Source organism: Aspergillus aculeatus, assembly GCF_001890905.1.
Source record: "Aspergillus aculeatus ATCC 16872 unplaced genomic scaffold ASPACscaffold_4, whole genome shotgun sequence".
In the NCBI taxonomy this organism is placed as follows: Eukaryota; Fungi; Ascomycota; class Eurotiomycetes; order Eurotiales; family Aspergillaceae; genus Aspergillus; species Aspergillus aculeatus.
In genome coordinates, this window is record NW_017962979.1 from 1,109,227 (window position 1) to 1,135,277 (window position 26,051).

The 26,051-nt window shown below is 52.8% G+C and overlaps 8 protein-coding genes across 8 annotated transcripts; 4 read left to right on the forward strand and 4 right to left on the reverse strand.

The window, feature by feature from the left end:
• Window positions 1-324: 324 nt before the first annotated feature.
• On the forward strand, window positions 325-2,728 carry ASPACDRAFT_1854192 (uncharacterized protein). Its single transcript, XM_020197370.1, has 7 exons — window positions 325-446; window positions 536-777; window positions 838-948; window positions 1,015-1,159; window positions 1,209-1,363; window positions 1,421-1,578; window positions 1,635-2,728. Exons 1-7 carry the CDS (start codon window positions 338-340, stop codon window positions 2,497-2,499), a joined length of 1,785 nt encoding a protein of 594 aa, XP_020058544.1. The 5' UTR covers window positions 325-337; the 3' UTR covers window positions 2,500-2,728.
• A 2,178-nt stretch (window positions 2,729-4,906) lies between these two features.
• ASPACDRAFT_41025 (DUF3431 domain-containing protein) lies at window positions 4,907-6,117 on the forward strand (the record flags this gene model as incomplete). Its single annotated transcript, XM_020200869.1, has 4 exons — window positions 4,907-5,033; window positions 5,117-5,258; window positions 5,344-5,925; window positions 5,997-6,117. The coding sequence occupies 4 exons, from the start codon at window positions 4,907-4,909 to the stop codon at window positions 6,115-6,117; spliced, it is 972 nt and encodes a 323-aa protein (XP_020058545.1).
• A 254-nt stretch (window positions 6,118-6,371) lies between these two features.
• ASPACDRAFT_41026 (putative GPI-anchored cell wall protein Pst1) lies at window positions 6,372-7,839 on the reverse strand (the record flags this gene model as incomplete). Its single annotated transcript, XM_020200870.1, has 3 exons — window positions 6,372-7,164; window positions 7,265-7,640; window positions 7,758-7,839. The coding sequence occupies 3 exons, from the start codon at window positions 7,837-7,839 to the stop codon at window positions 6,372-6,374; spliced, it is 1,251 nt and encodes a 416-aa protein (XP_020058546.1).
• Window positions 7,840-12,860: 5,021 nt separating this feature from the next.
• On the reverse strand, window positions 12,861-15,378 carry ASPACDRAFT_1886570 (uncharacterized protein). The gene is made up of 6 exons (XM_020198429.1): window positions 14,924-15,378; window positions 14,422-14,861; window positions 13,668-14,355; window positions 13,479-13,588; window positions 13,204-13,303; window positions 12,861-13,143 (listed from the first exon to the last, which is right to left on the reverse strand). Exons 1-6 carry the CDS (start codon window positions 15,153-15,155, stop codon window positions 12,983-12,985), a joined length of 1,731 nt encoding a protein of 576 aa, XP_020058547.1. The 5' UTR covers window positions 15,156-15,378; the 3' UTR covers window positions 12,861-12,982.
• Window positions 15,379-16,048: 670 nt separating this feature from the next.
• On the reverse strand, window positions 16,049-17,957 carry ASPACDRAFT_114918 (ribosome biosynthesis protein RRB1). Its single transcript, XM_020195852.1, has 3 exons — window positions 17,626-17,957; window positions 16,295-17,555; window positions 16,049-16,239 (listed from the first exon to the last, which is right to left on the reverse strand). The coding sequence occupies exons 1-3, from the start codon at window positions 17,822-17,824 to the stop codon at window positions 16,215-16,217; spliced, it is 1,485 nt and encodes a 494-aa protein (XP_020058548.1). The 5' UTR covers window positions 17,825-17,957; the 3' UTR covers window positions 16,049-16,214.
• An 881-nt stretch (window positions 17,958-18,838) lies between these two features.
• On the forward strand, window positions 18,839-20,404 carry ASPACDRAFT_1886572 (Spg1/Tem1 GTP-binding protein; the record flags this gene model as incomplete). Its single annotated transcript, XM_020198430.1, has 4 exons — window positions 18,839-19,289; window positions 19,353-19,645; window positions 19,696-19,770; window positions 19,821-20,404. The coding sequence occupies 4 exons, from the start codon at window positions 18,839-18,841 to the stop codon at window positions 19,917-19,919; spliced, it is 918 nt and encodes a 305-aa protein (XP_020058549.1). The 3' UTR covers window positions 19,920-20,404.
• Window positions 20,405-20,944: 540 nt separating this feature from the next.
• Window positions 20,945-22,746, forward strand: ASPACDRAFT_114923 (uncharacterized protein). The gene is made up of 4 exons (XM_020195853.1): window positions 20,945-21,283; window positions 21,338-21,464; window positions 21,527-21,653; window positions 21,717-22,746. Exons 1-4 carry the CDS (start codon window positions 21,122-21,124, stop codon window positions 22,615-22,617), a joined length of 1,317 nt encoding a protein of 438 aa, XP_020058550.1. The 5' UTR covers window positions 20,945-21,121; the 3' UTR covers window positions 22,618-22,746.
• A 239-nt stretch (window positions 22,747-22,985) lies between these two features.
• Window positions 22,986-24,809, reverse strand: ASPACDRAFT_50875 (glycoside hydrolase family 1 protein; the record flags this gene model as incomplete). Its single annotated transcript, XM_020202409.1, has 2 exons — window positions 22,986-24,692; window positions 24,747-24,809. 2 exons carry the CDS (start codon window positions 24,807-24,809, stop codon window positions 22,986-22,988), a joined length of 1,770 nt encoding a protein of 589 aa, XP_020058551.1.
• Window positions 24,810-26,051: the final 1,242 nt, after the last annotated feature.

Here is a 26,051-nt window from a genome sequence, read left to right on the forward strand (position 1 = left end):
TTAGAACTAACATCAACCTAACAATGCACAACAATATCACCACCATACTTGGAACTCGTCTCGACCACTGGCATACAAGTTACGCTTGAGAAATCCTCAAACTGACTATGACTGCGGGGCAAGTGGGGAAGCGACTGCTATTTCCCCGCGGCCCGCACATCATTTTCCCACCTGAAGTGGGGAAGGACTACTTACAAGCATCAGGCTGGACAAACAACAAACCACTTACTGGCTAACAACCTGCAAGCTTTCCCGAGTCCTTGTCCCCAGCCTGTACATAAAGGTAAGCAGCCCACCCACCCACAACCTCACACTCAAGGTCCTCGAAAACACCAACATGTCACCAGCAAGACAGGACTACGAGATCGCCGACGACGTCCCCGTCCTGATCGTCGGAGGCGGCCCATGCGGTCTACTCCAGGCATACTTACTTGCTCAGTTGGGAGGTACTTTTTCTTTTCTTTCTTTTCTCTATCCCGACAGTCAGTTATCTGTAGGAAGAACAAAAGATTAAACTAACACCTTATCAACAAAGTCGAATCCCTGCTCTGCGAACGCTACCCAACACGACTCGACGCCCCAAAAGCCCACGCTTTGTCCCCAAGAACACTCGAGCTATGTCGCCAGTTCGGCCTCGACGTGAACGAGATCCGTCGTCTGGGCACCGGCCGCCAGGATGCTTTTTGGGTGAACTTCGTGACACATCTGAATGGGCAGCAGGTGGGACGGTTGCCCTATGAGCGGATGGATCCGGGGGTGTTGGATGATACGCCTACGGTATGCTAGGCCTCAGAAGCACAAGCTCGAGGAGTTCAACAAGCTAATTGCTGAGGCTAGATGATCCACAATATCCCGCAGCCGGACTTTGAAGACTACGTGCGGAAGCAGCTGGTGAAGAACCCCTTGGTGGAGATGCGCAAGAATCATTCATTCGTCAAGCTTGAGGATGTAAGTTGTCTCTTACCTCCGGATTGTGATTAGATCGTGAAAGGCTACATGCTGAAACCTAACAAGCTTGGGGACTCTGTCATCGCAACCATTGAGGATCGCGCTGCACAGCGAGAATACCATGTCAAGTGCAAACACCTGGTCGCTTGTGATGGAGCAAAGAGCGCTGTTCGGCGGTTTCTGGGGGTGGAGAGTGAGGGAGAGGACTCTTGTTTGTGAAGCTTCCCTCTGTGACGGCCTGACTGACGCTTGAGAATTAGACGAGACGATGATGACTATCCATATCAACGCTAACCTCTACCCGATCGTTCAGGACAGGGTGGGCATGCTGCACTGGGTGATGGATCCTGAGGTGTCGGGCTTCATCATTGGGTATGACCTCGGGGGCAATCAGGTGCTAATCTGCAATTTTGATGTACGTCCGAATACCCTTCGTGCGTGCGATCAAGAGAGTCTAACCTGACAAATATAGTCCCAAAAGTACCCAGTGGAATCGTGGAACGAGTCCCTGTGCCGCAAGACCGTCGACGCCGCCATAGGCACGCACATCCCCTACGACGTGCTGAGCTACCGACCCTGGATCCTCAGCCGGAAGGTAGCCAAATCCTATCGCATCAACCGCGTACTCCTGTCAGTAACCTCCAAACCCGCTCATCCCCAAAAGTACCCAGCTAAACTCATCCTAGAGCCGGCGACGCTGCCCACTCCTTCCCCCCAACCGGCGGTCTAGGCCTGAACAGCGGCCTGGGCGACGTCCACAACCTCGCCTTTAAAATCGCCGCCATCCACCACGGCCACGCCAGCCCCTCCCTCCTTGACACCTACGAATCCGAGCGCCACCCCGTCGCGCTCATCAACGCAGCCCAGAGCGTCAAAAACGGCCAACAGATCTTCCGCCTGCTGAAGACGCTGGGCGCAACCGATCCGGACGTGCACGTCGCGCGCGAGAACCTCTACCGCACCCTCGCCGACCCCGAACGCGCCGGCGCGGTACACGAAGGCATCGAGGGCCAGCGCGAGCATTTCGATAACTTGGGTCTGCACATCGGGTATGTGTACGGGGATACCCGCGTGCCCGGCTGCGCTTCCGTCTACCAGGCAAAATGTGTGCCCGGGGCGCGAATTCCCCACGCGTGGATTGAGCCTTCGAAGCCTGTTGTTAGTGGGCTGATGGGGCCCATCGATTCGTCGTATGTGGGGGAGTTGTCGATGGAGGAGGTGGAGCGTAAGCGCTTCTCGGTGTTGGACCTGTGCGCTTTCGATGCGTTTACGCTGTTTGTGGATGGGGAGTGCGCCGTTGCTTGGAGGGGCGTGCTTGAGGAGGCCACGGCAATGTTTCCGCCGGGACTGAGGATTGATTTAGTTGCAAGGGGCAGGGATTTCGATCTTCAGCCTGGAGAGGCAGGCGAAAAGTGGTTGGAGCTGATGCAGCTGGTGCAGGGCCGGGCGGTGTTGGTCCGTCCGGACCAACATATCCTGACGGTGTTTCGGGGTTCTCCGGATGATTCGATGGAGGTAGTAGAGGTGCTGAGGAAGTATCTCGCTTGGTAGGTCTGATATAGAGTATCTGGGCTGAGAGGTGCCGCTGCTAGAGTAATTAGAGCATAGACTGTCGAAGCTACCTCTCTACATTCCATCCTCTCCTGCAGATTGAAACGAGCGGTGTAGCCATGATACTCTATCTGATCCTGGAGTAGTTCCTTCGCTGTCTTCTTATCCTCAGACCGCCACTGGAATATCCCTTCATGAAAGCCAAGAACATCTCCTTATTCCTTCCTTCAAGGAACTCTTCCGACTGCTCTAAACTGACACCCGTCGGGATCACTATGTCTTGCTTCCATTTGCCTGCATTGACGATCGTCAGAGAAGCTTTGCAAGTGGATGAAGTCTTCTATCTCGTGGAGGATGTTGTCGCTTTTATGTCTATTCGAACATATGTCAGAACGATGATTTTTGGCAAGGCTGTAAGAGTGCATTACCAGTGTGAACAAGCTTGCATTCTGTGTGCAGGTAGTCAAGTGCCTGAAAAATCTGCAAAATACCGGCTTTGAGTAGATCTTCAGTGAATCAATGAGTGGGGTTACGACATAGTAGGTCTCGAAAACTTTCCCCCATCGGTTTCTGCACAAGGCATGGGGGGTCACCGCCCAAACGGGGAATTGTGAAGACATCCAGAGCTCTTCGTATGTGAGCATGGCCAGGGTGCCATGAACTGCCCCGATTCAGGTGTTTATAGATTTGGAATTCTTCCTGATTATCTCCGTCACGTGTGTAGATCTCGAGTGACACATATTGATGACCTCTGGTTGGGTGGGTGGGTCAGCGTAACTTTATAGTTCGCAGAGGCAGAACCACACAAACTTACTCCATACCGTTGAGGTAGTCTAAAACCCAATCTACCGATTATGTGATACTTGGAATTTAGTACCTCGCCAATATTCGCAGGGTAGTATCGTCCCTGTCTGAAACGCTCGAACCGTTCCTCTTCAAGCACTTCCGATGGAGGGGCAGTGTCGAAGCCGCTGGTGGGGAAACGAATGGGAGGGCACAGGGCCCTCCGAAACGGCTTCATGGCCCATTTCAAGAGTGTAGCCATGATGGACTTTTTGGTTGGGTGAGGCTAGTGTAGTCCGGAATGCAAGCAAGGATATTCCCTCCAAGCTTTGAGTTAATCTGCCCCACCAGTAAGCTGTCAATCTCCCGAGTGGGCTTGGACCAGAGGCGTACTCCATACCCATCCATAAATTTACAATAGAGTCCCCAAGAAAATTTCCTGGACGAAAGTCGTCACGTCACCTCAGGAGCAGAGACGTTGTCGCTGCTGGAAGACGCGTGTACGCTGTCAACAAACAGGGTGGCGCGGAATGTTGACTCTGGCGGTGGACGAAAGCAGCATGTGAGGACGGTTTGCACGAGATAGCCGATAAACATAGTGTTGTGTACGTCGGCGGAGATTGACGGCGGGAATTATCGCCTGCATGCTGCCGATCATACTGTGCGCCGTGCTGAATCCCGACAAATCTATGCGAGATGTGGCATGCATTGCCATACAAAACAGGGTGGTCGCCAATTGACCCGTCAAGTATTCATGTCGGTGGTTTCGCAGGGTGACGTACACTCATGACGAGTGGGTTCTTGGCGGGCAGAATTGGAAGACAGTGGCGGGCACCTCAACCGGCTGATGATCTTGTGTAAGCTTGATTGAAAGTCATTCGAGGGGGACCAAAATAGCAGTGGACTATCTCTCCGTCGGGCTATCACCCACAATGCGCCCGTTCGCGGAGGCTGGACCTCCAGACTGGAGTGGGAAGACAATCGCATGCAGATGATAAGGAGGGCTAACTACCTATGGTCCAAGCCGGAATAGTGCCGAAGTGGCCAGCCATGGGGCGAGAACTTGGCGAGTCCCACCGGAATCCAGATCCTGGCGATTGAGTGGCCCGGGACTGACTGATTTTGACCAGTTGCAGTTTAGTGTCCCATGCCCCTTACGTGGAAAAGGGCCATGGCGTACTGATTCGGGACTGATTTAGGGTGCTTGGAGTGCTGTTTGTGCCCTTGATGAGTCTAGCACCGTCTAGCACTGCTGCACTTCCAGGTCCGGCCTGAGCCTCTCCCACTGCTCTCATATTATTCGTCTTGATTTGTCCTGTGGGCTTGCAAAATGCCCGCTGCCATTGACTTCATTACCTCAGGGCTTCCAGTTAACAATTAGTTTAGTTATAATTCGATTGTCCTGAACAAGACAAGGCAATTCATCTGGTCGTCCGTCGGCTGTTCTTTCCTTTCCCTCCTTCCTCTTCTCCTCCCTTCTTCTTCCCGCTCCCCTTTCCTCCTCTCCTCTCCCCTCCTCTCCTATCTCTCTGTCTTCTTGAGTCCCTGTCCGTCCTTGCGTCGCTCGCCTCCAAACCTCGCGAGAGGTGAATCCCCTCCCCCTCTCCCCTCCCCTTTCCTCTCAATGTCGAAGAGGCGGCTATTTCGCTGGCCTGCCCGCCGCACCGCCGCACTCGGAATTTTGGCGCTGCTGGTCACCTCCGTTCTCTCATGGCTCATCTGCGGCGGCGATTCTTACGACCCTCAACCAGGTATGTCATCGTTCGGACCTACCTCCGCCCCGGCCTCTTTCTCCGGGACACCAGGTTAACCGCACGCAAATCAACCACCACAGTAGAAGAATACTTCAACCCGATTCACGAGCAGTTATCGGAAATCACCAAGACGTACAACAATGCGACCAGCGAGATTGGCTTAGTATTGGCTGCGACGCGGGCGGAGGACTTAACTTGGCTTTTGGATTACTGCAACGACCAGTATGGCGCGCCACCCCCGGGATCACGAAAAATTCCTTCATTGTGCTTTCTGTTCATTTGGCTGACGTCGGCAATCCTCCCGCAGCGGAACAATCCCATTCATCTACAGCACCGACGTCGAACCCGCGCCAAATCTCCTAGTTCCTTACACCATCCGCGGTCGCGAGGCTACCGCCTATCTCTCCTTCATCGTCGAGTTCTACAACCAATTACCGAAATACACGATCTTCATCCACTCTAACTACGATCAATGGCACAATGACCTTTTCGGCCCCCACACTGGACCGGCACTGCGAAACCTCCGCTTAGAGGCCGTCGACGCGCAAGGTTATGTCAATCTGCGCTGCGAGCACGACCCCGGCTGCCCGACGAGCGTCCACCCGTGGAGCCCCACGCAGATCGATATCGAGAACGATGACATTCGCGCATTCTTTCCCCAGGTCTACCAGACGCTTCTCAATGTCCCTGCGAAGAAGGTTCCGGAGCACATTGGCAATGTCTGCTGTGGCCAATTCGCTGTCAGCCGCCAGCGGATCCTCGAACGACCCCGATCGGACTACGAGCGCATGTTGCGGTGGGCCGACGAGACGGAATTGACAGACAGCTTTGGCGTGGGATGGGTATACGAGAAGATCTGGCACATCATCTTCGGCATGGATGAGATATAGTGAGTGACGGTCGCGCGGGCGTGATAGTGGTTTGTTTGCAGCGGCCCAGAGGGACTGACCTGAAAATTAGTTGTCCTCGATACGAACAATGCCGGTGCGACGCGTACGGATGGTGTGGGCCGTTGGCCTCGGGCGAGACACTGCAGGCAGTGCGAGCGAACCCGGGCTCCACATTGGGGCCGTCGTTCTAATCATAATGGACGAATCTGGTTCTAAGCGTTTAATGCATGATGTATACTATCATGATTGGGGACATTTCAGGTTACCCCAAGTCGGTCTGGCTACGATTTCTCAATTGCAATCTAATTGTACAGTTAGATGATAGACTGCTGTTTGTTATGTTCGCTATCTCAGGGTATATTTGTTGGGCCGTGCTGACCAGCAGTTTCCGGAAGTCTCGTCAATCATGCTTCGTGACGCGCCGTCATACGCGACAATGAGTTGATTACTCGTGGTTGATTGGTTGCTGGTGCGTCCCTCGCACAGGCCCAGCGTCCAACTCATACAATCCTCTATGCGCGACCGGACTGGCCGGTACTTCATACACGTTCCCACTATCCAATAACGGGACGTCCGTTTCAGATGGCCTCCGTCGGGGGATGGCATGCAGGAACAATGCGTTTTGGTCATCAGACGTCGGAACAGAGCTGGACGAGCTTTCTGTGCCGGGAATCAAAGTAGCCGGTACCGGGGGAGAAGACGGCGAGATTGTTGAAAGTGTGCGACGTGCGTCGGTCGATAACGATGGTGGAGGCGGCGAGAGTGGTTTCCGTGGGATGTTATTCAGGTTGATCGTCTGTTCAGGCTCATGCGGTTCCGACACTCGAGGTTTCAGTTTCTCCTCCATATTTGAGATCCTGCGATCATGCGACAACCCTACTCCAACAGCCGTGTATCCAGATTTGCCCTCGTCTTGGGCCGCGTTACGTCGTTTGCGCCTTGATCGGTTCCGACGCATCAATACCCACACTAGGAGGAAAATCAGCAGAACAAGCACGATCACGCCGATCGCAATGCCCGCTTTGGCTCCCGAAGTTAGCCCGCTGCTGGAGCCGTCGGAGCAGCTATAAGATCCCCTGAACACGCCATTGCTGTTGCTGTTATTGTTGTGGTCGTCATCGTCATCGTCGTCACCATCCTCACTCCGGAGGGAAGCCAAACTCGAGCAGCGAAATGATCCACCGCGCGACCGGATATTCGTCTTGCCATTGACATGCTTGAGATCGCTAAATGATATCCTTTTGCATTGTGAGAGTCAGCCCCGTTCCGATTGCAATATATGGTCTAACCTATCTTGAACGCGATGGAAACCAGGGGAAACAAAAGAGGGATACTCACTGATCAAATTTCCCACTCAGGATCAACGCTCCGTTCACATACTGCAAATCATCCAACACCAAATCTCTGAGCTGGGAGTTTTCCTCGACATCCAGCTCTCCGCTGACCGTTTGCAAATTGGAAAAGGTCAAGGTGCTCAACTGAGCATTATTCTTGATGGAAAACTGTCCGTTGAGGGTTTCGAGGTTCGCCGCGGAGAAAGCCGTCAGCGCGGAGGTATTTTGAATGGTTAGACCTGCGTTAAGCGTCTCAAGCTGTTTGAGGGTGATGGTGCCGGTAACGGACGGGGAGATGGTCAAGGTGCCATGGATGGTGGAGCAGGAGGAGAGACGGTTATCGGCATCGGCCTGCGAGGTTATTGTTGTGCTGGAGGTACCTTTTCATTTTACCTGTGAGCACTCGATCTTGATGGAGTGTATGTATAATGCGATCACGATAGAGGATAGAGGATAGAGCATAGTGTATAGGGAGTGATGACCGGCGCAAAACTCACAGTTGGTATTGGAATCCGAATCAGCCGCGACGGGCGGAGATACCAGGCATAGCAGGTATAAGAACACGGACACGGCTTTCATATTTGGGAGTCCAGTCAGTTCGTGAAGTCCAGGCGATGGCTCACGAAATAGAATCAATTTCTCTGGGTCGCGGATCCAATCATTGGGACATTTATTAATTGTTTTTGAAGTCTCGGTGCTTGGATCAGGTGTCCAGCAATCCGTCCCATCGAGGCAGTCAATCACCCTTAGCTCCGAAGCGGGGACAGCCAGAGGTTAAGTAGTAGCTCCAAGCCTCCAGCAGAATGCAAAGAAACGGCAGAGAAATATGACAGCCTAAATCTCCTACTGCAGGGTTCAACTAGGATACTTTCGGGGATACTTCGTCGCTACTATAGGCTAGTCTTCTTTGTTTTCTTTTTCTGGATTTCGGTCCGTGTTTTCGATGGTTTGTTTTTCATTTTTGCCGAGACCCTCTCCTTGTGGGCTGCCAGTGGTGGGTATGCCGGCCCTTTATGGTGGAGAGTCCGTCGGAACTACCGGTACGGTGATAGTTGCCGTGGTTGATCAGATTTCCATGCAGAATTTGGGAGGGGAAAAAGAGATTGTGTCATGCTCATGACTGCCCAGATTTCTTTGGAAGGGGATGGATGTAGGCCAACGCACTGGGCCAAACTGCATTGCAAACATAGCGGCAGAGAGAGAATCCCTGTCACTTTGGCACAGTGGGAAAAGTATCCAAACCAAGTATCTCCGAACACTGCCTCTTTTGCTGCAGTGCTGCAGTACCGATCCCCACTTTTTTATCTGGAGCGTGGACTGATTCCAACCAGGACCTCCACTTGAGCGGAGTTTTCTACTTGTGTAGTTAGCGTAGGTCGTCTAGGGTTTAGGTTTCCATACTGTGTGGTGTAGACCGCACACCTTTATCGCCGAAGATTTCAGTTTAAAAACCGGGTTAGAGCTCGGACTTAGATCTAATCACTTAAGTTACTGGATTGACTTATTGGGTAAGGTAGTGTAGCACCGCCGAAGGGGCGGGGAAAAAGCATCTGATTTGCTGTGCGGCTCGTGCATCGGGGGTATGCTGTTCTATTTTTATCTGTGCTGGACATTCTTCTTGTGCTTGTTCAGGCACCAGAGTTTTTCGCGAGTCAGGTGTTGGTTTTGTGGATTTGCGCCGTAGAAGAAATATGGGGAGCTTGGGGTTCTGCGAATGGAGAATGGGTTGATCGCTTCGACGCTTTTGGTTCTTTTCGTGGCTGGGCTGTGTGCTTCGCCTCGTTTCTTCTGGGGATACTACTGAGTAGTAGCATTTATAAAGGGTAGGAGTGGTGCCGTCCGATCGGAAGGTGGATTGTCGGCATCGTCTGCGTGGGTTGGGATTCGTTCGGTTGCGGTCGTCAGATTGATGCTGTCTCTTCTAGCGTGTGTTCGTTAGCTGCATATAATTATGAAGATGAGTTTGTACTGCACTTTACATACAATCGAGATTCGGGCGCCTGTGCATGCGATTCGCAACGGGGGGTCGGTCGGTGGAAGGATGCTGGCTGATGCAAGCCAAGCCGGCTGGCGGATGAGCTTGCCCTGTCCGGCGGGTCGGATCGGGGGCTGGTCCCTGATGCCACAACTTTATCTCGAGGTTCGTTCTGGAGTATACATGGACGGATCAGCAATGGAACCAGCTTTTGGGACTGTGTAGCCTCCTATACTTGCTTGCTTAATATGCTCATGACTGAGGTCTCTGTTTGACGAGGTTGTTTCATGCGGTTGACGAAGGGTCGCTTGGTTTGTGGTGGTGTAGAGGCGCGATTCGTTGGATCGGTGGATCCGCGATTTGGATATCGCGAGGGGAAATCAGTCTGCAGAAGCGTGTAGCCTCCCACCTTCGCTTTCCCCTTTTCAATCAAGTCTAGTTCTCATTTGTTTGGATGGGTTCTCGCGGTCGGCGCAATGTGGCTCGTTCGTTTCGGCAGATTTGCGATCTGGACCTCGCGAGGTGTTTTGACACTGTAGCCACGTACGAGTCAGCTCTCTCGATGCGTATCAAAGCTAGAAATTCTTATCAACTTTCAGGTGCTGGATTCATTATAGCTAGCATCAGAGTAGATGAAGAGTCCTCGATAGAGAGCTGCGTGTATCTCGTTTCCTTCGCGGTGGGCGTGCGTTGCTCAGGTTCCTTTCCTACAAGTGCACCTATAGAAGAGGTTGACAGCTTTCGGTGCTTGCAATGACGACGAGGAAAAGAATGAATTTTTGCCTTTCTGAATGTGGGCATGGTGTCAAGGTCCTGAGGCTTCGTTGTGTAGATAAACCTGGCTGTAGGCCGGAGAGGTGTTGCATATCATTTGGTACGCTGTTTGCACTTGCTCTCGAGTGTATAGCCATATGATACTCGCTCTTCTTAGATCCCTTGTGGAGAAACAAGAGAAGACACCTCGAGTATGCACTACACTGCAGATACTACGTTTCTTCTCGCGGCAGAGAACTTCTTTGGTATACGTGGATTCATTTGTGCATCGCTCGAGGCCTATCTCTTCCCATATTCTACTGCCAACAACCGAGATACACCCCCAGGCCCCCTACCACCGATCATTCATGTCATGTTTGTTCTTGGATCCTTCTACGTGACTCCGTGAAATGTGTTATATCAAATTCTGCTCCAGGCAGCCACTCGCTTATCAGCCAGCCAGACCTTCGTTCGACGTAGGATCACCTTTTTGATATCAAATTAAACATACCAGCCAATCAGGCCACCGGATCACGCTGGATCCTTATCCTTCTTCTACCTGAATCCGTGAAATATGTTATATTCACTTAGAAGCTCCAGGCAGCCGCTCGCTTACCGGCCAACCAGATCGTTGCTTGACCCTTCTTTTTGATATCAAGTGTTTCATATCAGCTGCCTAGTGGTCTTGTTGACCATTAACTTGTGTGATTCCAGCCGCCCAGATCACACTTCTCTCTCTTTCGAAAAACTAAATACCCCCTCCTCCTCCTCCCTCCTTCTTCTTCCTTCCTTCCTCTCTCTCTCTCTCTCTTCTCTTCTCCAACCTTTCCATTCCTTCCTTACCCTTCCTCCCCTTTCCTTCTTCCTCTCTCAACTCTGCGTCCGGGTGGGCTGGCGCTATGTACCCTCGCTGGCCAACACCAGTGTCGATTACCTTCCACCCTAGACGGACGCAGAGCACACCGGGTCTCGAGGCTCTGGGAGCAGGCGACGTCTTCGTTGAAAAACCAGACGACCAGCTTCACATCCTCGCTACTCATCTTTTCCCAGTCCTTGTAGCCCCCTTTCCTTTCTCATCTCTTCCTTCTGTGAAGTCCTCACTCATCGAGCGTGGATGGAGAAGTCGAGATGTTTTCAATCTTTGGAACCCTTTCTGAAAGCGCGGAATTTCAGTGCTTTCAACCCACACACTCTTTTTCTTGACCAGTCCCAATGATGATCTTGGTTTTCACTGCCCCTCACTGCAAATTCCAGGTTGCTTTGATGCAGTATTGACCTTCTTGCAATGGTAACACCAACCTTGCTGGATCTGAGGAGGCCTGCCTGGTTCCCCCTTCTCACCTCCGCCTTCCCCTATCTTCTCTGCCCTTACCACTCTTTTTCTTGACCATTCCCAATGATGATGTTGGCTTTACTGTCTCTCACTGCAGACTCTAGGCTGCTTTGACACAGTACTGACCTACTTGCAAAGGTGCACCTTTGCTTGATCTGAGGAGGCGTGCCTAGTTTGTGGGTTGTTGGCTTTTACTTTTCCTTTTACACACATTCCCAATGATGATATTGGCTTCTACTGCCTCTCGTTGCAAATTCTAGGTTGCACTGATGCAGTTTTTGCCGTCGAGCATATGAAGTTCAAATGCTGTTCTTCGCTTTGCGAAAGACAGCCACTGAACATACTTGCTTCAGATCTGAGGAGGCTTGCCTAGTTCGTGGGTTGCTGGCTCTTTTCCTTTTGTTTTTCCTTTGTCTTTCGTTTGTTCTCCTTTTGTTTTTCTCTTGTTTTTCCTTTTCTCCTGTACCCCGATGATGAGACTCACTTTTGTTGCAACCTTGGACGCTGATTCTACCCTCTGGCGAGGCGACCAGTTCCGACTGGTCGCTTACCTTGCGTGGTGGAATTGTAGGCTCGGGCTTGCTTGCAATCTTGGATGCTGATTCTGCCCCCTGATGAGGTGACTGGCTGCGGCCGGTTCCTTGTCTTGAGTGGTGGGGTTGTAGGCTCGGATTTGCGTGCAACCTTGGATGCTGAAGCTTTCCTCGGCGAGAAGACCGATGCCGGCAGGTTACTTGCCTTGTGGTTGGGATTGTAGGCTCGGGCTCTGCTACTGCTCTGATGGGGGCCGCTCTACTCACCTTTTCTTGTTTGGCTTTCTGTTCGGTGATGTTGCTGTTCTCGCGTTCTTGATGGAGGTCGCGGGCGCTGGTGGTTGCAAGGGTTCAATGTTCTGATAGCGTTTCTCCTTTTCTTTGTGGTCCGAAGATGTGTGTGCTACATGTTGATTAGAATTTGAATCGGAACTTCTCACTTTTCTTCTTGCAATCTCCATCCTTCTGAGTATGTAGAACAAGTCTGACTAACTGCCTCTTGGGCGGACATCCGCGATCGAAAACGAAAGGTACGTTGTGACTCCACTCAAGCTTTGGCGCGAGCTCAGGCTAAGTTCCTTTTCCTGGATGCAGATCATACGCTCGGTCTACGAGACGAAGGTTACAATTCACTTCTAACGAGGAGTCGGCAGTTGAGAACGAACGGACGGATGGACGGATGAGCAAACGAACGACCGAGAGAGAAAGATAAAGATTCCTTGAAGCGTGGAGGAACATGATACCACAATGTTGTTGAAGGCAGAGGCGTACGCAGGGATGACTATGAACGGGAGGCTTTGTGTCGGGTGTTGTCTTTCCGGTAGCAGAGAGTGGAACGGCTGGGCGAAAGGTGGAATTTCCATCGTGGCTGCGGAGAAGAGGAGTAAGATAATCGGTGGGTTCGCAATTCAGCCAAAGCATGGAGGATCCGTACGAGTAACTATTTAGTTCCCGCTCTACCGTTCTACCATGGGCTGACTTCTTTTCGTGATCTCCAGACACCGCTGGCAAGCGATAAGGTACTAGTCATGTCGTCATGAAGTTGTGAAAGTAAGAGTCGTCGCTATATATACACCCAAAGAAAAAGAAAGGCATTGCAAAACGCCTCCCGACCGACCGTCCGTACGCCTATCCGTCTCCCCAGGTGGTATCTAATGTTTGGAGTTCTTTCCACTGGGTCTCGAGCTCGCGGATCACCCAGCCCGTGCGCCAGCCTACGTTCTTCTCCATGCGGCGCAGGAATTCCAGGGAGCCTTGTTGTTCGGCTGCGTGGCGGAGACAGTATCCGTCTGTGGCGAAGAGGGGAGTTAGTAAGAAAGGCGAAAGAGGAGTGCGGGAATGAAGCGTACAGCGATGGAGAAGATGGCAGGCCATGAAGTATGCGTTTTCCACAGTTTCGTTGGACATCGAGAGGCCGATGACCTTGACGAGGTGGGAGGAGATTGTTCTCTGTTTAGAATGCGGAGGTTATTTGATTTGCAGGGCAGACAGGGATAGATGCAGGAGAACGACAAAAGGTACGACGAGAGGAACGACGAGAGAGAATAACGAGGGAGAACGACAGGAGAGAACGATGAGGGATGAGGGAGAACGAAGAAGGATGATAACGAAAAGAATCACGAACCTCTTCTACGCGCTTGAGTCGTGCAAGCTCGTAGTCACTGACTACACTCCAGTGTCGGTCGGAAGCACTCAGAAATATGCACGCCGTATGATAATATTGCAGTCCCACAGCTAGAAGTTTGAAATCAAAGGTCAGCCAGGCTTCTCGTCTCAGACATAGAGGACAATGGCAGGTCGTTGGCAAACCTACCTGCCTGCGGCGAGATCATCCACATCTCAGGAAACGGGCGATTCTCGTTCGGATTTGCATCCTTGTACTGGAGTGGCTGCCAGCTGACCGGTCGCGCGTGGTACCATTGCTCCACGCTGTCGACCAGATGCTGCCACTCCGTCTCGTCAACAGAATGCGAGCCTGACCACAGCCGCAAGATCTTGGCGCAGTAGAAGATAATGACATTCGCATAGGAAGCGTCATCGCGCCGCCGGAAAACAACGGAACGCTCATAGTTCGCCAAGTTGAGTTGCATCGGTTGGTGCTGCACGACGCAGGCGTAAATGGCCTGGCGAAGGAACTGCCAGCTCACGGCTTCAGCGAGCCCGCCTGAGGACGCAGAATCAGACATCCGATTGAGAAGTCGATTGGATCCGACCCAGTGGCACTTCTCGTCGGTCGCAAGCTCGAGCTCTTCGTACATCCGTAGGATCACAACCGTGAAGAGGAGGTTGTCATCGTAGGTCTCTTCTGGAAGGGCAAGAGCTGCGATCAGGAGTTCGAGGCATTGGCCGTGGTACTCTGATGCTTCCCAATCACTGGCTCCTTTTACAATGGCGTCATGTCGAGCTGCAAGGGCGAGGACAGCTTTGAGAACCATCGGATATCGGAGAGCGCGGCGAGGGACCTCGGTCCCGAAGTGAGAACGGAGGTCGCAGATATCGGCCTGAAAAATGTTAGCTTCCATGCAAAGTGAAGATGATGGAGCGAAAGGAAACTTGGTTGAGCATACCCATGGCGCAAGCTTCTGGATAAAGAGACGGAGAAGGTGGGCTTCGCGAGGTGAAAGTGACGACGAGCTGCCTTGTCTGGGGCTGACCACACTCAGCGGCGATGCTGCGCTCGTCCAAGTACTTGCGGATGCTATCGGAGAGAGTATGGGGATAACTTGGGGTGACAGGCTTGAGGATTTGCCGGGAAATTGTTGGACTTCAGTGATTGGGGGCGTCGTGGGGTTTTGTGCTGGAGTATCGACATGATGATGTTCTCGTAGGCTCTCATCCTGTGAATACATAATCTCTGGGAAGGGTAGATGGGAGAATACAGTATAGCACTGTGGGATGTCTTGCGGCGTCTCATCTGAGGGGACATGGTCATCCCCCTGACGGACCGGTGGAATGTCGCTTGTATTGTCATCATCAGAGTCGTCAGATGATTCATGCACGAAGGTCACTGAGGCAAAATCAGTACTGCGAGAAATGGATGTGCGAATAAGCAAAAGGGCAAGCACATACACGAGTGAGGAACCTTCACCCAAGTCTGCTGGGAGTCCCAGACCAGCTCAAACTTGGATGCCGTGCCATTGCTCTTCTGGTATACATGACGAACAGATTTGAAGCGAAAAGGCGGATCTAAGCGACAAGCTCGCCCCAGGCGAGTGCAGGCGTTACACGAAGACGCCCCAGCGCGGGTAGTACATCTTATATGACGCAGACGACAACGTTCACATCCCCTTCCAATTCTCATGGCAAGCAATTGCGGGGCAGAGGCCCTTGAGCGTTGATCGCTGCGGGGAAGGTATAGTAGGCAAAGAGGGACATCGGCGTGTTCGTCGGGTTCATCCAGGCAACTGGATACAAGCGGCAACGGGAATCACCAGGGAGAGGAAAGCAAGCGGTTGCTGATAGAATGGCTAAGGGAAACAAAGGGAAAAATGTGAAGAAGAACAGATCTGCTGGCGAGAGGAAAGGGCCGTCGGTTATTGATCTTTTCGAGATGCGGAGAGACCGATGATGGCCTGTGCTGGGGCTTAGTCACTCCCCCCCGCATTTCCCCGGCCTCTCACGCCTAGCCAGTTCAGGAGAATGCGTTCCACATCTTGACGCGAGCCAAGCCCTCCTCCTCACCTCGTATCTCCCACCTGATCCAGTGGCATTGACGGGTCAGCGTAGCGTGAGTTTGGTGCGCGCCAGAGCTCGTCTCAATGACCCCTTCTTCACACTTAGATATAGTACCCCGCTGACTGGCTCGCAAGATCATACCCTGGGAAAGCCAATCTGTGTCCCGAGTCACGAGTGCTCTTGATGAGAGAATATCCTAGCGTGGATCTAGCTCGCGGTGATCATAGCTTATCTCTTGCTTGTCAAGTCTGAAGACACGCAGGCCTGCCCCTCCCTTGCTGTATGTATTTTGATCTGCTGCACTGCGTTTTCTCTAAGTTGGAAAACAGGTGTCAACATGCAGGCGTTACAAATCACCGGGTTTTCCGAGCATTACAATAGTTGCAGGAGAAGCCGCGCGAAGCGCAACTGGCAAAAGGCGATAGGCGTAGCTGAACGTGGAAGATCGGCCATGAATATACTATTTCTGGCTCGATATGCAGCAATATGCATCAGGCTGCGCTCATGGGTGTCACATGACCACTGAGCTACAATATGGTTGCCATGGATTGTCTCTACCAGAGATTGTACCAGAAAGACCATCATTGATTCTAATTCATCAGATACTAAAGTCATAAAAAGTGGTATAAACGCAACCCCAACTACCTGTATGCTATCGTCGAATTCACACTTTTGTATTCCTCGTTTAAACGCTGATCGTCTTGAAGACACTGCACAAATTATTAGCATCCAACCCTCAAAAGAACATTAGAAAGCATGACTTACCCAAAGCCACCGCCACCGGTAGCCATGATGGTGCCAGGCATCTGGGCCTGCCAGTGTACCTCCTTGACTGAGTCCATGTAGTGAACGAACAACAACTGCGGGGGAACCTCTTGCATCGCAGCATCCCGGTTCTCCTCTTCATCCAACTCAACGGCCAAATCCCACAACGTAACGGTGTTATCAGCAGAACCGACTGCGACAACACTGTCGTCGGTGGGGTGCCACTCAATACTCGTGACAGGCTCGCGGTGGAAGTCGAACGACGCGACCGGAGAAGCCTTGGTCGGGGCGGAGGAAGCGCTGGGCTTCCAATGTCTCAGATCCCAGACGGCCCACTGACCGTCATCAGCGCCGGTTGCGAGCAGATGGAAAGTCTGGTTTGACCAGCTCATGACGTTCACATCGGTGTTCGAAACCTGCACATCAACGGCAGGCTTACGCGACTTAGACCGAACATCCCAAACCTTGACGGTTCCGTCACTGCTGGCGGAGGCGAAGACGTTCTTCTCGTTCGGGGACCACTGGAGCTCTTCGACGGAAGATCTGTGACCGGTGAAGGGACGGGTGTCGGTCACCCAGCCGCCTCCCTCGGTACGAGTCGTCACGTAGATCAAGCCGTCGTTGTCACCAGTCAACAGCTTGCCAAGGGGCTGCAACGGAGACCAGTCAAGGGCGTAGCCTTCCGACTTGTGCATGCGCAAGGTAGAGAGGGGCTTGGATGCCGAGGGAGGGAGCATAGTACCGGGGACATCGAAGCTGGTGAGATGAGGGGTGACATCATGGATGACGACTTGCGAATTCTCGAGCATAGTGGCAGTGATGGTTTGAGGGGGCTTGGAGTAATCGCCCGACTGGTTGGGAGTCTGGTGAGCGCGGATACGGTTGGTCGTCGATCCGAGAGGGATACTCTTGTGCTCAAGGATGGCTTCGCCCATGTCGTCGTCGGAATCCGAGTCGCTCTCAGAGTCCGTCTCGTTATCTTTCTCCATCTTGCTCAGTCCGCTCAGCTTGAGAACCATCAGTTCGTTCTCCTTGGCGCGCTTGCCCTCCGCTTGTGTTCCCGCAACGGCGTAGACGGTCGCGGGGTAGGTCTTGCGGTTGTCACCCAGGTTGTCGCGGATGATATCGAAGGAGAGGCAGGGCCATGGTGTGCTGAGAGTATGAAGCATGTCGTACGTGGTCGGGTCGGGCGACAAAACTTCTCCGGGGGCGAGCTTCGTTCTTCCGGGAATGAAAGTCTGCTTGTCGACATCCATGGCTTCTGCGGGGAGCGACTGTTGTTAGGACTTTCTGGGCGGCTCAAAGTGGTTCAGTAAGAGATTGTAGCGTACCTCTTTCCTCTTCCTCACGCTCTGCATCCGGACGACCATCCACACCGGCCTCAAGAACCTCATCTTCACTCTCGAACTCGTCCTCGTACTCGTCCTCGAACTCTCCCATCTCATCGGGGGGGTTCTCGATGATCGGGCGCTCGCCGGCCTTGAGCGCGGCGGACTGCTCGTCGGAGGCGTCGGCAGATCTCTTCGACATCGTGTATAGGTTGATGTGTAGGGATTGTCCAAGGAAAGAAACGGCTGTCGACGAGCCAGTCGTGCAGCGGGACGATAGGAAGAGGAAGAGGAGGGGGTGGAAAATTGACTGATTAGGGTTCGGAGAACATTTTTTCCATGAGTTTTTTTTCTGTTGCGCCGCGGCGAAATTCACGGGACAGGCACACTTTACCTATCGCGGACTAGTGGCGATCGGAGAATGGCTGCCCGCTTTTCTGCTGGGCGGCGGCTGTGGTTGAAGGCAGACACTGAGAAACTGAGAGCGACCAACCTCCATCGAGAGCTGAGGCTTCGATTTCCCTTCTTGCCGCTTGCTTCCACACCCACTTCTCCCACTCCCACCCACCCACCCCCCCCCTCAAGGGGCTACCAATTATTCTCTTAGCTCAACTCAGCTCAGCTCAGCTCATTCCTCCCCATTAACCATCACCCCTCTCTCTGTTTACTTTTCTATCCAAGGCGTTTATCTAATTTTGTTCTTTTCATCTCTCTGGTTTGTTGCTCCGTTGCTTCCCAAAGTCAGGCCCCTGCTTCTGGACCGTTTCCTTCCTTGAAGCTCTATCGTCCCATGGCTGCGTGCCTTGGCTGCTAGTGCACCTGTCACATTACCTGGGCTCCTTCGCAACATAAGGTGCATACACTCATTAATCACTCTATCAACAATACCCCTCCCCCCCGTCTCTCCAGGGACCCTCCTTGAAAAACTTTCCAGCCCTTGCTACTCATTGTTGACTCGCCAACATGGCGCTGACAAATTTGTCTGACAATCCGGCAGTCCTATTCTTTGCGACCGAATTTCACTACATGCGTTCCGACCAAACATCGCTCTGATCTCACACCCACAAATTCGGTTGGTCTTAGCATCCCCGCTCCACCGTCTCCGTCCGGACCTCGACCGTGTTTACGTCCAGCGCTAACCAAACCACGCCATCCAGGAACACCCTCCAGACCTCCATCCACACATCTCCGCGTTATGGATACGTCACAATTTAACATGGCTGGTGCCTCCGAGCCCGCCCACCAGCTCGAGCAGGAGCAGGCGCAGAGCTTGGATCACCCTACACCCACTCAGCATGGAATGGTCGCCGGGGCGGACGAGACCATGATCGCAAATGGTTACAGCAGCGACTCCCGCGCCCACTACTCTTCCCACGACTTCCAGTCCCCCGCCCGAGATTACCACTCTCAAGACGGCGAAGCCCCTCGATCGAACTATCCCTCGCAATTGCCTTCCTCCTCAAGGCCTAGCTCCGGCCACTCCAACCATCCAGACCGTCTCGTATCACAACCGTCACAGGATGTCAGCCACAAGCAAACATCGTCGCAAGCGAAGAACAGTGTGGTGATCAAGGTGGGGATGGTGGGGGATGCTCAGATCGGAAAGACGAGTCTTATGGTGAAATATGTGGAAGGCAGCTGGGATGAGGATTATATTCAGACTCTGGGTATGTGGGGATGAGATCGTGTTCACCCCCAATTTGCGAGCCGTGCTGATGTTGGATGACAAGGTGTCAACTTCATGGAGAAGACCATCTCGATCCGGAATACGGAGATCACATTCTCGATCTGGGATCTTGGTGGCCAGCGCGAGTTTGTCAACATGCTTCCTCTCGTCTGTAATGACGCAGTGGCTATTCTTTTCATGTTTGACCTCACGCGCAAGAGCACCCTGAACTCTATCAAGGAGTGGTATCGCCAAGGCCGTGGATTCAACAAGACTGCCATTCCCTTTTTGATTGGCACTAAGTATGATCACTTTGTCAACTTTCCCCGGGAGGACCAGGAAGAAATTTCCATTCAAGTGAGCTACTGCGGGTCCCTAGTCTTGAAACGTTTGCTAACGGCGCACAGGCCAAGCGCTTCGCCAAGGCAATGAAAGCCAGCCTGATCTTCAGTAGCACCAGTCATAGCATCAATGTCCAGAAGGTCAATCGCAAAACTTTCATTTGTTCGTACTCAACTGACCCAGACTGCAGATTTTCAAGATTGTTCTCGCCAAAGCTTTTGACCTGAAGTGTACCATCCCTGAAATCGAAAACATTGGCGAGCCTCTGTTGTTGTACAAAAATGTTTGAGAGACATGACAAAACGAAGTGGGATGAACGATTACGTGCCTAGGACGACGTGATGTTGATGAACGAAGTTTTCCCTCCTTTGGGTGCTAGGATGCGGTAGCTCCTTCTGCCGGATCCTCGAGGATCAGAGCTAGACTGGTCCGTGTTGGTGTTCTTTTTCAGACCTGTTTTTCTCAATCACCCTCTCTTATTTCCATCTTGTCCTTCATAAGCATTGGGGTGCGCCTGGATTTTCCTTCATTTCATCGCTTGACTTACTACTTTCACAGTGTGTTAAATTCCCCACCTGTTCACCTGTTCATTATCTCATTGTTTTCAAGCGCTCATTTGCGGGCTGTGTCTGTCAATATTTTTTCCCGTCTGGGTCGTTTGCACGATAGAGCAGGAGTGCTCGGTCCCAGCATTGGCCTGATATGTTTCTTCTGTTCGTGTCGTTTGCAGCTCCTCGAGGAGATTCTTTTCCTTTGTTGATAATATAATTTGACCTATGTCAGTTTGAAAAGAGTAGATACTATCGACGTAGGTACCCTGCAGACTCTGTCTTAGGAGCCATGGACTTGCCTACTACAATCTTCATATGCCGATCGTGGGTTGAATCAAAATTGTCGGATTTGCACAACGCACAGATCTAGCTTACACGGAAATCACATTCGTCCCATAGAATCATCTATTGTAGTATGATAGTCATCAAAGACTTGAACTAAGCTGTTCCTCAGAGTACAACGTATACGAGGATCGAAGATTGGCAATATACTAGCTCATAAGTATAGTACGATAATCAAGCTACAATGAGTGGCTGTACAGTAGCGCTTGTCTTATCGCAACGTGAGGCTCGGGCCCGGGTTCGGCCTCGGCATCGCTTTCGGACATGGCAATTCTCCGCGCCCAGTTCTCGGGATTTTCAGCCTTGTTTGTTAGCTGAACTCCACAACCATAGCTCTCCATGCCTGTCCCAGCCTCCCAGGGTCTGCTCCACTTGCTTCAGGAGTCATACGAGCTTGAACAGTTGGTGAATAAGATTAGAGGGTAGTTTCGGTATCCCCGAATTACCCGGCCACCTAAGCTTTATCTCCGTCGATCGGCTCAAGATGAGAAACTATATATTCGCTGTCCCAACGAAGGATACCCGGATATTTGTAACCACTGCATTCTAACGAAGACACACCCATCAAAACGTCGTAAACTTCAAGTGAAGCAGCAAAATGAGCCACTCCGACCTTCTTCATCTTATCAACTCTCTGGCGAACTATCCAGCACTGGAGACCGTTGACGAGCCCACGCGAAAGCAACTCCTCGAGAGTATCGAGAAACTACATCGCAAAGTCGAGACTCCGATCGACTTCACAATTCGGACTGTCTTCGGGGTGCGTTTGTGACCCATTCATTCATTCATGAGAATCGAGACTGACACACCACAGAGTCACCAAGCAATGGTATTACGGCTAGCCGTAGACCTGGGACTCTTCGACGCCATCGCACAACAAGGAGGCACGGCCACCACAGCCCAGCTAGCCAAGTCCACTGGAGGCGACGAGCTCCTCGTCTGTACGTTATCACCCTCCAAGATTAGCATCTAGCCTCATCCTCAAACTAACGCCACCTCCAAGCCCGCATCATGCGCTTCCTTGCCGCCATCAACATTTTCGAAGAATTCGCCCTATCAACCTACAGAACCACACCTCTGGCTGCAGCATACACCTCACAATCGCCTCTCTCCGCCATCGTGATTCACGCGTACGTCCGCCCAAATTCCCTGCCTCTAACCCTCAAATCACCCTTCTAATGCAAGTTCAACAGAACACACACCCTAGTAACAATGTCCCAACTCCCCGCTTACTTCGCCGAAACCGCCTGGAAAAGCCCCGACGACGCCACGAACGGGCCCTTCCAACACACGCACCGCACCACGCAGACCTTCTTCGAGCACCTCGGCACCAACCCGCACCTTCAGCAGGCCTTCAACGCAGTCATGTCCCTGGACTTCCGGCGCAGCAGCTCGACAAAGCAGTGGTTCGAGCTATACCCGATCGAATCGAAACTCTTCCCTGCCACCACCACCACCAGCAGCAGCGAAGAAGAAGACCCCAACCGCGCAACACTAGTCGACGTCGGCGGCTCCCAGGGCAGAGACCTCCTAGCCTTGTGCCAGCATCTCTCCATCCAACAACAACAACAACCACCACCACTAGCAACATCCAACCCCTTCTCGCCCGACCACCCCTCTCGCCGGACGCAACCAAAACTAATCCTCCAAGACCTCCCCGCCGTCATCTCCTCCATCCCCGCCTCCGTATTCACCACGTTCCCGGGGTGCATCACCCTCCAACCGCACAACTTCTTCGATGAGCAGCCCACCCGCCACGCGCGGGCGTACTTCCTGCGCACGGTTCTGCACGACTGGCCCGATCGACAGGCGCTGCAGATTCTGGGGAGGCTGCGCGACGCGATGGCGGAGGACTCGGTGCTGCTCGTCAATGAGGGGGTGGTGCCCGAGACGCGCGCGGGGTTGATGGCCGTGCAGACGGATTTTATCATGTTGTGTAACTATGGGGCGTTGGAGCGGACGAGGGCGCAGTGGGTGGATTTGCTGGAGAGGGGTGGGTTTGAGGTTTGTGGGGTTTATGGGGAGGAGGAGCTGCAGCGGCAGCAGGGGGGGCATGTGTTGTTTGAGGCGAGGGTGAGGCGGGCTTGTTCGTGAGATGGGTTTGGGCTGGGCCTTGGGAGAGGGAGATGTGGATGGTTGGTGTTTTGGGCTAATTAATTTCTGTTTCTGTAGATATTAAGAGAGAGATATACTGAAGCATGGCAGAGCCTGGGAGCCATCGAGTCTATAATTACTAAACTCAATGTTTCGTGCGAGAGTGATACTATATGAGTTTGCGATGTGTTTTATTTTCTCTGTTTTTGTTTCTGACTTGGTTTCTTTTCCGCTATATATCTTCAGGGAAAGGGATCAATGGATTGATGCCTTGCTAGCAAGGCACCTCCTTGGCTGAAGAACCACCTCGCCGGGCATCGTGGTCGATTGCGTTTAGGTCACGATAGCCTGGTCCCACTCATCGCTCATCAAGATGCAATATGCTGGTAGAAGAAGTCCACGTAGTCGAAGAAGCTCCGCTTGTACTGGCGCTCGAACCGGCCGTCGGTGCGGTTGACCGTCTGCAGGCCGTACATGTTGGCGTAGCTGCCGAACTCGTCGTTGTCGAGGACACTCCACGCCAGCGCACCGATGACATTGATGCCATCCTCGTGGATGGCCGTGATGACCTCGCGCAGGAAGAAGTGATAGTACAGCGTGCGCTCGAGATCGTAGCGCTGCGCGTTGAGCGAGCGGTTAGCGTCGGCGAACGGGTTGAAGCCGTACTCCGATATCAGGATCCCCTTCGGCCGGAAGGTGTTCCAGAGATAGCCGAGCTGCTGGCGCACATACTGCGGGGCGATGTAGGCGTAGTCGTTGGACGCCTCGCCCATGAGCCAGCCGTTGGCCTGGACGTTGGTAAGCGTGGCGCAGGACGGCCAGAGCGGGTTACTGGAGTTGGCGGCGCAGGCCTCGATGCCCTCGGACGCCGGAGAGGCAAACTGCGCGGTGTATGGGTCGATGGAGATGAAGTCGACGGTATCCTTCACCGTGGCGAGCTCCTCGTCTGTCAGCGCGTCGATGGTGATGTTTGGTGTGCTGAGCACCTCGGACGGGATCTGCTCGCCGAGGAGGAGCGGGTTGCCCATGATACCGAGGATGAAGGCCTGATAGCGCTGGGCGCTGGTGGTGTGGGTGCTGTTTGTGGGGTCGAGAGGCAGGGCGAGATTGTTGGCAAACTTCAGGGTGATTTGAGCCGTGCCGCCCAGGGTCTCCTTGTACCAGTGGTAAGCGGCAGCGTGTGCGAGGAGGATGTCCTTGAGAATGCTGTAGGACTTTGCGACGCTGCCCACGGAGATGTTGGGCTCGTTAAAGGTGACCCAGTATGGTACCCGATCGGCGTACCGAGTCATCACTTGTTTGGCATAGTATAGATAGTGCGAGGTCAAATTGCCCATGTCCGCAACCACAGATGGTGGATAGTCGGCATGGACCAGGGTCACGATAGGGATGACCCCGTACTCCAGACAGGTGTTGATCACGTCGTCGTAATGAGCCAAGCCCTCGGTATTCACAGGCGATCCAGCCACTCCAAATGGGACAATGCGGCTCCAGGAGATGGAAAAGGAGTAGTAGGGAACACCCAGCGCAGCCAGTCGCGCAATGTCTTGTTTGTACAGATAATAGTTCATGGTGGCCACATTGGCATCGCTAGCACTGTCGTTCGATTGGAGTGCTCCGATGGTGTCTAGAATACTCGGTCCTCGGCCTCCCAGCTGAAGGCCTCCTTCAATCTGCCATGCACTGCCTGCCACGCCCCAGATGAAGTTTTCGGGAAGCTTCTTTTCCGGGTTCGCCAGGTACGGAGTCAGAGCAGGTGGAAATACCAACTCACTGGTTGGAACCGGGGTAGGAGAGACTGTCGTTGTAAAGGGAGGCCCTGAAGAGTAGGATAACGAAGCCCAGAGCTCATTGTATGCTTCCTGGTCATACTCAGTTTCCGACCCAGAACCAGTCGTTGTGGTGGGCTCGAGGCTGTAGGTAGTGTAAATGACACCTGCGGGCAGGAGGGTCGATGCTTCACTGAACGGTGGAGCGAATGATGTAGCAAAGGAGATAGGAGAAGGCAGTGGTGTTGCATAACGGTTCGATGTGAGCTGAGTATAACTGAAAGAGCTGTACCGGTAGGCTGGAGTCTCGAAAGATGCAGTCAAGGTGGGAGAAGCATGTGGCGAGCTGGAGTGTGCTACCAACGCCTCTCCCAACTGGCTCCCCACCAAGGCCGTGGTCAGAATCGTATTCTTGAGCAACATGGTAACCAGATTGACCAGGTCTGCCTGGTCGATTGTCCTGTCAGGTCGGAGTCGCAGGAACTCTCTCCACTGTGGGACTAGGTAGGTTCTTTCCTGTATTTGTAGTCATGGGCGAGCACCATTCTCTCCCGAGCTCACCCGCTTTAGGAGAGCCAGGGTCATACCAGAAAAAGATTGAGATCTGCAGAATGGAGTGCAACCTTGAAATCGTGCTGTGTGGGTGTGAAGGAGCCCTTGTGCGCCGTGGGCATGGCGACATAGCTTCTTCCCCCACACTTCCCCGCAACTTCGGTGAGTCGAACAACGTCAGACCATATCCCGAGGTATTACCGATGATAAAGCGGAAAGGATTGTCGGGAAATCCGGAGAGGTGATTCAAACGACGAGACTTGAGCTTTGGGGAGTGTGTGCCGTGTCTGCTTGTGGATTGTGGGGAATGTTGCGGGGATCCATGATGAGTGGAGGAAGTTGGAACAGACCAGACCCTCCAGATGGCTTTGATTGCTAGAATTGGCAAGTCAATTTCGGCCCCGCCCCGTCGGACAATCTTCACCCGAAAGTCTTACCCAGCGACGATATGCCTTGGTTTCAAGTCTCCTCACATCATAATATCAATGCTGGTTTGAACCAGCTTGAAGGGTCTCAGTCCACGCTGGCACATGTCTTACTTTTGGAGCCTCTCGTCCATGTATTTTCCTCACCTCAGTTGCAAATTTTCCTACATGCGACAATGAATCAAGCAGCAAGCATCGATTGTCCTGACAAGCAGCTCCCTACAGCATCACATCTACTAGGAGAGTGAGAACCATTATCTCAGAGCTTCAAGTTCAAGAAGCCTGACAGAAGGGGGTGTATTCCACATTGCATGATTGGTATGCATACCAGGACTCGTCTGCGCGCATCTATACTCGAGAGCGGAGGCTGCATCAACCTTTATGAACCCGTACTATCCCACCTGTCCCTCGAATCTGCGAACGAAAGATACCTCATTATTATCCGACATGTTCTGATCCTCGAAGGTCGGATAAATCGAATCGATTTCGACCCCGCAAATGCTTTGACTGCAGCCCGCAAATCAGGGTCTGGGCGACGCGCGCCTCCGCAGGAAATATGCCCGAAGCAGGACAAGCCATGCGAGAGTCAAGGTTGGCATCCAAGCTGCCGGTAACTTAGCCATCATGAGTCCAAAGATTAGTCGCTGGGATAACCAGATGCATGTTTGAACCCCACCAATCCTCCGTA